The sequence below is a fragment of the Agelaius phoeniceus genome, chromosome 11 (assembly GCF_051311805.1).
Source record: "Agelaius phoeniceus isolate bAgePho1 chromosome 11, bAgePho1.hap1, whole genome shotgun sequence".
In the NCBI taxonomy this organism is placed as follows: Eukaryota; Metazoa; Chordata; class Aves; order Passeriformes; family Icteridae; genus Agelaius; species Agelaius phoeniceus.
In genome coordinates this window covers 331831-341218 of record NC_135275.1, presented here as the reverse complement: position 1 = coordinate 341218, position 9388 = coordinate 331831, and the positions used below count along the sequence as shown (strand labels likewise).

Genomic DNA, 9388 nt, shown 5'->3' with positions numbered 1-9388 from the left:
AGCTGCAGCACAGCCAAGGCCTGTCCTGCCCCTCGTCCAGCCACGCTGGGGAGGGGCTGGGGCTGCGGGGGAGCTGGGCAGGGGACACAGCCAGGACAGGTGACCCCGGCTGACCCCGGGCACAGCCCAGACCAGAGCACATCATGCTCAGGCATGAAGGGGGGGAACAAGGAGCAAGGGGGCAATTTTGGAGGGAGGCTTTTTGCCTTCCCAGGGAACACTTAGGCAAGAGGGGGCCCTGTTTCACCAGTGGGTAGGGTCACTACCAAAGACACAGACACCAACTGAAGGAATTGTGGCATTTATAACATGCACAGCTGCAAAGCATTACAAAAGGATAAGCTCAGCAAAGCACATCATCATTAGCAAAGAATTACAAAAGGATAAGCTCAGCAATCCATCAGAACTCATCATTACATTTTGATGACTAACCCCTTGGTCAAACACTAGAGGTGTTTGTGGCAGACAAAGATTCTGGCTGACTATCAAGGTACACCTTACAGACATCAGTAGTACTTTAGTGACACGGTTCTTCATTCTTTTTTCTAAATCTCCTTGGAGTTAGGAACAAGAATTCTGTTGTCCATGGAGCTGGCACCTTTTTAATTCCAGAATAATGCCCCCAGGCCCTTTGCTGTTCAGCTTTACCATGTTGTCTGGGGCTAACAAGGCTTGGGGGGCCCTTTCCCCTCTGGCTGGAAGGGGCCGGGTCCCAGTCCCTGAGGGGCTCCCAGGCTCCTGGATGCAATTCCTGTGCAAGTCCCTCAGTGTCACAGCAGCCTTCCCATGGAGCCCCGTGGATCAGAGCATTTGCCAAAGGGGCCCTTGGGGCAAACAGGGAGATTTGGTCTGGCAGCATGTGTAAAACAATATCCTGTCACATCTACTTGTTCTCACACACAATCCTTGGCTGCAGGGACACATTCCCATTGCTCCTGCCCAGCTTTCAGGACTCAGAGTTGTCTTTCCCAGGAGCTGCTCTTTCAGCTGCCTCGGGAGGGCCATTTGGCCTCCGGACCCACACTCTGGCTCCATTATTAGGACTGCTGCATCCAAACCCTTTATCTCCACAAATGGTGGTGATTGCAGCTGGAGCTCCTTTTTTCACAATCGTTCCTAAAATTGCAATATCAATAATTGTGCTACCCTGTCATGGGGTTGAATAATCCAATCCTGGTCACTATTGTTTCACAGAATTACTGTAATTTCTCCTGGATATTCTGCATCAATTCCTCCTGCCATGACAGGAACACTTTGCAAGGCCAAGCTCCAAGGGAGCAGTTACCAAGGCAAGGTGTCCTGGAGGAATCTGAATTCCTGTTTCAGTACTGATAGCTCTCATTTGCTTTGAATTTCTCCTCATTAATTCCAATGCATGAAGGCCCAGCCCTGCAGCCTCTGGGCTGGCCCTGCCAGGGGCCATCACAGCCAGAACAATTTCCCAGGCAGTCCAAGTCTCACTGCCCATGGTTGGATTTGCAAATTGGGGGCAGCCGTGCACAGCCAGGGGGTTTCCATTTCCCCCGTGGGCCATTGTTCAGGGCATGGAGCACATCAGGGAGATGGGTTCTCCATGGGCAAAGGTTCCCATCTCCTCATTTTTTCAACTGCTCTTTTAACAACCCCTTCACCCGTTCAACCAATCCTGCAGCTTGTGCATAGTCTGGGACATGAAAAACCCTGCAGGCTTCATCCCTGTATTTTTCACAGCAACAGACAAAGCCCTCTGCATCACAGTATCAGCAAACCCTGGGAAAATAGCCAATTTCATCCCTTTCTCCTTTTTACATTGTATACAATCTCACAAAGTTGACCACTGACATGAGGGTCCTGGCCAATCCTCTTCTGTAGGGTATTTAGTGTTACATCCCTGAGCAGCCAAAGCTACCAAATTAGTATTGTCAGCACTATTTCACATTACTATTATTTCATATGTAGATATACATATTGATATACATATAGACAGATAGATAGGGACATATATATATAATATATATATATATAAATATACAAATACATATATACATATATTAAGGTCTTATTATACAATAAATACATACAGTTATTTAGTATATTGATATTTCACTGGCACAAATGCAGCTGAGCTCAAGATTAAAACCTTCTGCTCTTGCTCCATGTGGGAGCACTCCAACAATAATTGTTCCTTCTGAAGCTGCTGTTTCCAATGGACTCTTAACAAATTCATCTTTGTCTGCCCAAACCCACAAGTTCTTTTCCTTTTCCATGTGCAGTTTTTGGATGCATTTGAAGACATCCAGGGCTGCAGCTTCTTTTACCCGACTGCCCCACTGCTCCCACGGGGCTCCCACCTCAGCCCACTCCAGAGCCAGGGAACTCCAGGGAAGGGCTTCCCATCTGGGAATTTCTGATGGCACTGATGCCTCACATTGACATTGAACAAGTGACATTTGGTTGGGATCTGGCCAGACTGGGCCAGTTTGGTTTGACCAGTGGCCAAAGTCAGCACCAAAGACACAGACTCCAGCTGAAGGAATCAGTGTCATTTCCTGCAGTTCAGAGCAGCAAAGAATCACAAAAGGAGCAGCTCAGCAATGCACCCAATCATCCCCACCAAAGATTGCCTGCAGTGGTTAAGAAAGATGCAGCAGCATTTCCCCTCAGCCTTTGCCATCCCCCAGATGCACACAGCAGCTGGGGAAGCTGTCACAGCCAAGGGCTGCAGAGCCACTCCTGGGCACTGGCAATTCCTGCAGGTGCCTCCAGCCCCAGCTGAGGCTCCAAGCCCGCTGGGAGAGGGCCCAGCTCTGACAGTGCTGCATGAACAAACTGACAGCACTGCTAGTGTGCCAACATCTGCTTTCATCCTCCTCTTGGCTCCCTCCCAAAGCCTGGCCAGGCCTCAAGGAGGAGCCAAGGCAGCTGACTTTGATCCTTCAGCCCCACACAAGGCCAGATGTCAGATTTCATGGCCTTCTCTGGCTTCTAAATACACAAAGGTCCATCCATGTTTCACTAAGGAGTGGCTACATCTATCACAGTGCTAATGACCATGCAGATCTCAGCAGGGAGCAGATACAAAGATAACCTTTGCTTGGAAGGTTCATCCAGAGGCCACCTTGGGCTCAGGGCCTGCTGTCCAGGCCTCACTCAGGGCTGCTGTCCAGGCCTTGGCACTTCAGGGACGTGCTTTAGTGCTGGGCTTGGCACTGCTGGCTGAGCGGCTGCACTGGGTGAGCTCAGAGGGCTTTTCCAACAGAAAGGATTCTGTGATTCCATGATGATATCCGCTGCATTCAGCTGGGGCTATTTCAGCAGCATTACTTTGCTCCAGAAGTTCCCTCTTGCCCAGCTCCTGTGGCCTGAGGCTTCAGCTCCTTCAGCTCCTGGTGCTGAGCTGCTCATGCTGAACGAGACCACTCGGAGAGACGAATCCAGTCCATCCAATTCCTTCTGGGACACGCAGAGGGGAGGCTGTGCAAACAGGAGCATTGTTTGCTGTGGCCTCCTCTCTGCCCTTCACGCCTTTCAGCACTTTGAAGCAGCCAAGAGCTTTCTCCAAGAGTGCAATGGAGCAGCTGTTCCTGCTCGCGGGCCTGGCTCTTCCCAGTCTCTGCCCTTGCCTGCTTCTGTCCCTCTTGCTGTGCCCTCTGTTCCCCCAGGGCTGGCTGGCTGCTGCCCAGGACTGTGGCACTGGCACAGATCCAGTGCTCCAGAGCCTCCTTTCTGTGCCCCTGGAGCTGCCTGGGCACAGCAGCCTTTTCCATCTGCAAGCTCCCCATGGACAGGGAGTGCCCAGCTCCGTTCCTTGCACAGCCTCCAGGAGCCCAGGGCTGCCATCTCAAGTCCCTGCTGGCACTGGGGGCTCCCAGGTGCCTCAGGCTGCTCTGACACCGCTGCACATGGGAGGGAACAGGGCCAGGGGCTGTGCTGAAAGTCAGCTCCATCTGCTGCTGCTGCTGCTGCTGCTGCTGCTGCTGCTGCTGCTGCTGCTGTGGGGTCATTTGTGCAGCCCTGGCCCAGAGTCAGGGATCAGATGCTGCCAGTCTCTTCCAGCCCTGGCTGCTCAGAGGTTGGGCCTTGGAGCCTCAGGTGGCCAAAGGCAGCTGCTGCTGGGCCCTCTGTGTGTGCCCGTGTTCAGCAGTGCTGCTCCATCAGTCTGTGCCCAGCAACGGGGAAAAGCCTCAGCCCTGCAGGGCCAGGAGCTGCCGGGCTCTGCCTGAGCAGCTCAGCCAGCAGCAAGGGAGCTGCTCCACACAGGAACCAGGAGCAAAGGACATTCCTTCTGTAGGACATGTTTTCTATTTAAAGGAAAAAAAGGCAAAAGAAAAAAAACTATATAAAATGTGAAAGATGAAAACAAAACCCAAGTGTTAGTGAAAAACTTCTGAAACTTTGCATTAAGAGGTAAATGATCTTTTTTAAAGGGGAACTCAGTTATTTACATTGTAAATGTACTGATGGCATGGATCCATCTTCCTGACCCCAGCAGCCCTTTAAAAGATTTTGGGCTTTGTTTCCAACATTGCCATTTGAAATTGTGCTCAAAGCAAGAGGAAATTGCTTTGTGCCCTTCCCGCTCCAAGCAGGACTGGGAATGGAAACTCTGTCAAAGCCCAAATCCTTTAGAAGATGCCCTTCCTTCTCAGCCTGGCAAGGAGCTGCACATTCCCTTTGAAACTGTCAGGGATTTCTCAGAGACACAAAGTGCCACTTAGGGCTTTTTGCTCTGGTTTGGCAGTGCAGAAGGGCAATTCTCCATCCATCAGCTCCAGACTGCACTGCCTCAGGAACACGGCCCACTCGCCAGCTTTGGCCCACTCAGGCACTTCTAGAGGAGAAAGAAAGTGCAATTGCACAATTCCAGCCAATCAAGAAGGAAGAATGGGACAGACAAACACCCTGTGCAGATCCAGGCGTTCAGCTGGGACTGTGGAGAGTTTGGGTTCTTGCCAATTGGATGTGTGTCCCCAGCTGCAATCTCTGGGCCTGCAGCAGAGTCTCACTCAGCTGCCAAAGCAGAAAGCTCAGGCGCTGTGCTGGCAAGGGGCTCGTCTGATGCAAAGCTGTCAGAGCAATGTGAGGGCAGAGCCAGCCCAGCTGGGCCCAGGGCTGAGCCCAGCAGAGCCCTGGCAGAGCCCAGAGCAGCCTCAGCAGCCGCAGAGCCCGGCTGCAAGGAGAGAAAGCAGAAAGTGCCCCTCAGCTGAGGGCTCCTGTGCCCTTGTGCCAAGGCCTGCGGTGCCCAGGCCATGCTGGCTGTGCCCAGAGCTGTGCCCAGAGCTGCCCATCCCTGCTGCCTTTGGCAGCAGAGCAGGAGGGCAGGACATGTGCCCAGCCTGCAGCCAGCCACGGCACATCCAGCCCTCAGCAGCTGCCCAGAGCAGGATGCTCCTGTGCTCGCTGCCATCTCCCAAAAGCTCTGATCCCACCCTGCCAAGCACACAGGGACCCACCTCACGCCAGCCACGGCTGCAAAAAAAGCTGCTCCCAAACCACGTCCTCAGCCTTCTCCAAGGCCACCGCCCATCCACGCCACAGCTGCTCCCAAGCACTTCCCCATCCACACTGGACCACCTGGAACGCTTCCTCTGGAAAAACAAACAACACATTCTTGAAAAGAGATTAGAGACAAAAAGGGAAAACAAGAAAAACGGGAAAAAATCTTATCTCTGTCAGGGCCTTGAGGAAGGCCCAACTCCTACATGGTAGGGAAAAACCCAGCCATGGCTGAGGGAAGCCCACACTTTCTCACTTCCACCCTGCACTGCCCCCCAAAATCACGGTCATCCCAAAGCAAACAAGGGCAGTGCAGCAGCCCAGCCCTTCCTTGCCAGCAGAGCAAAGCAGCCCCTGCAAAGCTTCTGGAGTCCCACCTCTGCTCCCAGCATGGGGCTTTGCTTGTGTCGGGCTGGCTGCCCCAGCCCCAGCCCCAGCCCAGGCCACGGTGGCTGCTGGGGGCTGTTGGCAGGGCCAGGAGCCCACTCCCATTTGTACCCAGCACAGCCCATGCCCCAGCCCTGCCAAAAGCAGCTGGGCAGCGACTGAAGAATGAGTTGCATCTGCCCCAGCACAGGGGGAACCTTTGCTTCCCAGCCAGGCTGGGCCATGCCCAAATCTGGCAGCATTTCCCCGGGTGGGGACTCACCTGCAAATTCCCTGTGGAGTTTGGCTTTGAAGAAGGTGCCAGAATCAAAGTCCATCACCATCAGCCTCCAGTGGCCAGGCTCAGGAAGAGCTTCTCATCCTTGGTGCCATCCTGGCTGTCTCCAGCCAGCATCCCCACCCGGTACAGCTTCTCCAGTGGCTCCTTCTCCTTCCCTGGGGGGAGACCAGGCTCTCAGGGCTCTGCCCAGGGCCCCAGCTGTCAGGGAACCAGCACAAGCAAAACCAGCTTGGATGGCGGCCACCAGTGCTGGGCAGAGCAGCTCAGCTGCAGCACAAGGGCTGCGTGTGCCCATCCCATGACCCTGTGCAGTGACACAGGCCGCACAAAAAGGTCTGGGTTCCTTTGCTTCTGATTGCCATGGCATGTGTGGAGCTGCAACTTACCAGGGCCCTGCATCAAAGTCTGCCTGCGGCTCTCTCCCTTCTTCTACGGCCGAGGAATATCCTGCACCCAAGGATCACAGAACAGGTCTTCTAATGTGGGTCTTTCCAAGGAGTTCACGGATAAACACCACCTGATCAGATCTTTGCACTCTGGGCAGAGAAAGCAGAAAGTGCCGGTCAGCCAGAGAAGGCTCCTGTCTGCTTTGCCCCACTATTGCCATGCCCAGGCCATTCTGGATGCGCTCAGGGCTAGGCCTAAACTTTCCCATCAATTCCCTGTTTTGGAGGAGAGCAGGACATGTGCCACCTCCTCAGCAGCTGCCAGAGCGGGATGCTCACGAGCCCGCTGCTGGCTCCCAGCACTGGGATTCCCCCCGTGCCCAGAGAAGAGGATCCACCTTGAGAGAGCCCTTGTGGCAGCGGGAGCTGGCCCCAGCTGAGGTTCCGGCCCCTCCTGAAAGGGTGCTCCCCGCAGACCATCTGGTGCAGCAGGATGCCCAGGGACCAGATCGTTGCTGCCTCGCCATGGTACCAGCCAAAGTGGGTCCATTCCGGGGGGCTGTAGGATGGTGTTCCTATGGAATACAGATGGAGTTCAGCAGGGGGATGCTGCTGCTCCCAGAGCCTGGCCCCAGCATCCCTGGGCCTGCGGGGGCTGCATCAGTGGCACACAGGGTGACCACTGCCCTCTCGCCAGCACCTGGGACTTGTGCACAAACTAAGGCTTGGAAAAGAAGCCACTGGTGTCAGAAGAGGGCAGGGGAAGCCCCAGCTAAGCCTGACCATGACATGCAAAGGAAAAGCCCTCTCTGTGCTGGGGAAAACATGCCCTTTTCCTCCCTGTCTGCATTGCCCCAAAAATATTAGGAAGCAAAGGCAAACAGGGCGAGTGGAGCAGTGCAAGCCCTTCCTCTCGCCTGCACAACAAACTGGCTGGGGCACAGGTCCCACCCCCCTCTCTGCTACCCCCACCCACAGGGGTTTGGTCGGGCTGGCTGCCCCAGCCCAGCCCCAGTCCTGGGCAGAGTGGCTGGCAAAGGCTGCCAGCAGGGCTGGAAGATGGCTCCCCACCCAGCCCCGCTCTAAAGCAACTCAGCTGAAGACTCAGTCCCCTGACTGGCAGCAAAAGGGAGAATCCCCGCTGCCACAGCCAGCTTGGGCTGGGAGATGTTGGCCATGAGATCCTGGGACCAGGAGTACACCCTTACGTGGGCTCACCTGCAAAGTGGGTGTAGGCTGTCTCTTGCAGGTAGGTGCCACAGCCAAAGTCAATCAGTTTGGCCTGCCCGGTGGCCAGGTCAAGCACGATGTTCTCTGGCTTGATGTCGCGGTGCAGGACCCCGCAGCTGGTGCAGTGCCACACGGCCTCCAGCACCTGGCGGAACAGCTCCCGCGCCACCTCCTCGGGCACGAACCGCCGTGACCGAATGACACGATGCAGGTCCTGACACCGCTCTGGCCGCTCCATCACCATCACGATGTGGTTGGGCAGCTCGAACCACTCCAGGAGCTGCACCACGCCGGGGAAGCCAGTGGACACCTTGGCCTGCAGCACGATCTCCAGCGGGGCCCTGCTGCCGTCGGGCTGCGGAAGGAGCACGATGCCCTCAGTGGGGCCGATGCCGTGCCAGGCCTGGGGAAGCCCTGAGCCAGCCCGGGATGCTCTGCGCCCTGCGCTGCGCCCACGCCCGCTCCCCCTCGAGGCGTCCTGGCGGCTTCCACCGTGCCGGGCCTCGGCTCATCCCCGCCCGGCAGCCCCGGCTGCTGCCGCTGGCCCCGCTCACTCACCAGCTCGCCCCAGTGCCGGACGCGGTTCCGTGGCACCCTCTTGATGGCCACCTGCAAGCCAAGGACAGCAGCGGCCTCAGCTCGCCGCCCGCCCTGCCCAGCCCCATCCTCCTCCTCCTCCTCCTCCGCCCCCTCGTCCTGCGCCCGCCGCCGGCCCCGCCGCTCACCGGGGCGCCGTCCGAGAGCCGCGTGGCCGCGAAGACGCTGCCGAATCCTCCGCGCCCCAGCAGCGAACCCAGGCGGTAGCGCTCCTGCAGGGCCTCGGGCGCCGTCCCTGCGGGCGGGACGCGGCTGTCAGCGCTCGGCCCGGGGCCAGCAACGGCCCCCGAGCGCCCCACAGCCGCCCCGGGCCGGCCATGCCCAGGCCTTCGCTCCTCGGAACGCGGCACGGGAGGCTCGGGGCCGGCGGCCGCGCTGCCGAGCGGCGGAGCTCGGGCCGGGGAAGCCGCAGCGGAGGCGGCGGCAGCGGCCGCGCCGCCTGTGTCCTCCGCGGGCCCCGGGAGGAGCCGGGGCCAGGGCCGGGCTCGGGGCTGGAGCCTGCCTCGGGGCCGGGGCCGGGCTCGGGCCAGGCGGAGGCGAAGGGCGGCGATGCCGCCCCCGCACACGGCACTGATGCCCGCCCAGCAGCGCCACCGCCAGTACGGCCAGAGCCGGGCGGAGGCGAGACCGCGGCGGGACGGGCGGGGCCGGGCACGGGGCAGCCCCGCCCGGGGCCGGGGGCGGGCCGGGGGCATGGCCCGGCCCGGCAGGGGGAGAGGGAGGCGGGGACACGAGAGGGAGGCGGGGAGAGGAGAGGGACGCCGGGCAAGGGACCCCGGGAGAAGGGTGCCCGTCAGCGGGAAAGGGAGACACAGAGACAGAAGGAGAGAAAGACCAAGAAAGAGAGAACGAGAAAGAAAGAGAGAACGAGAAAGATCGTTATAGAGTTATCTGCTTATGCCGCTGCTGCCGCCGCTGCCGCCGCTGCAACTGAAGCACCGGGGCCGTTCGTCCCCGTGTCCGTTCCCCGCTCGCCCCACGAGCCCCACGTTCGAGCCCCGCGCGCCCCGGGCACAGCCCCTGAGTCCGTCCA

At 57.9% G+C, this 9388-nt stretch overlaps 1 protein-coding gene across 1 annotated transcript; it reads right to left on the bottom strand.

Moving 5' to 3' along the window:
* Positions 1-6571: 6571 nt before the first annotated feature.
* On the bottom strand, positions 6572-9068 carry LOC129125073 (serine/threonine-protein kinase pim-1-like; the record flags this gene model as incomplete). The annotated part of the gene is made up of 5 exons (XM_054640320.1): positions 6572-6678; positions 6927-7103; positions 7747-8113; positions 8317-8367; positions 8484-9068. Coding segments are annotated over 5 exons (1287 nt in total), but the record flags the coding sequence as incomplete, so codon positions are not given.
* Between the last annotated feature and the right edge of the window lie 320 nt (positions 9069-9388).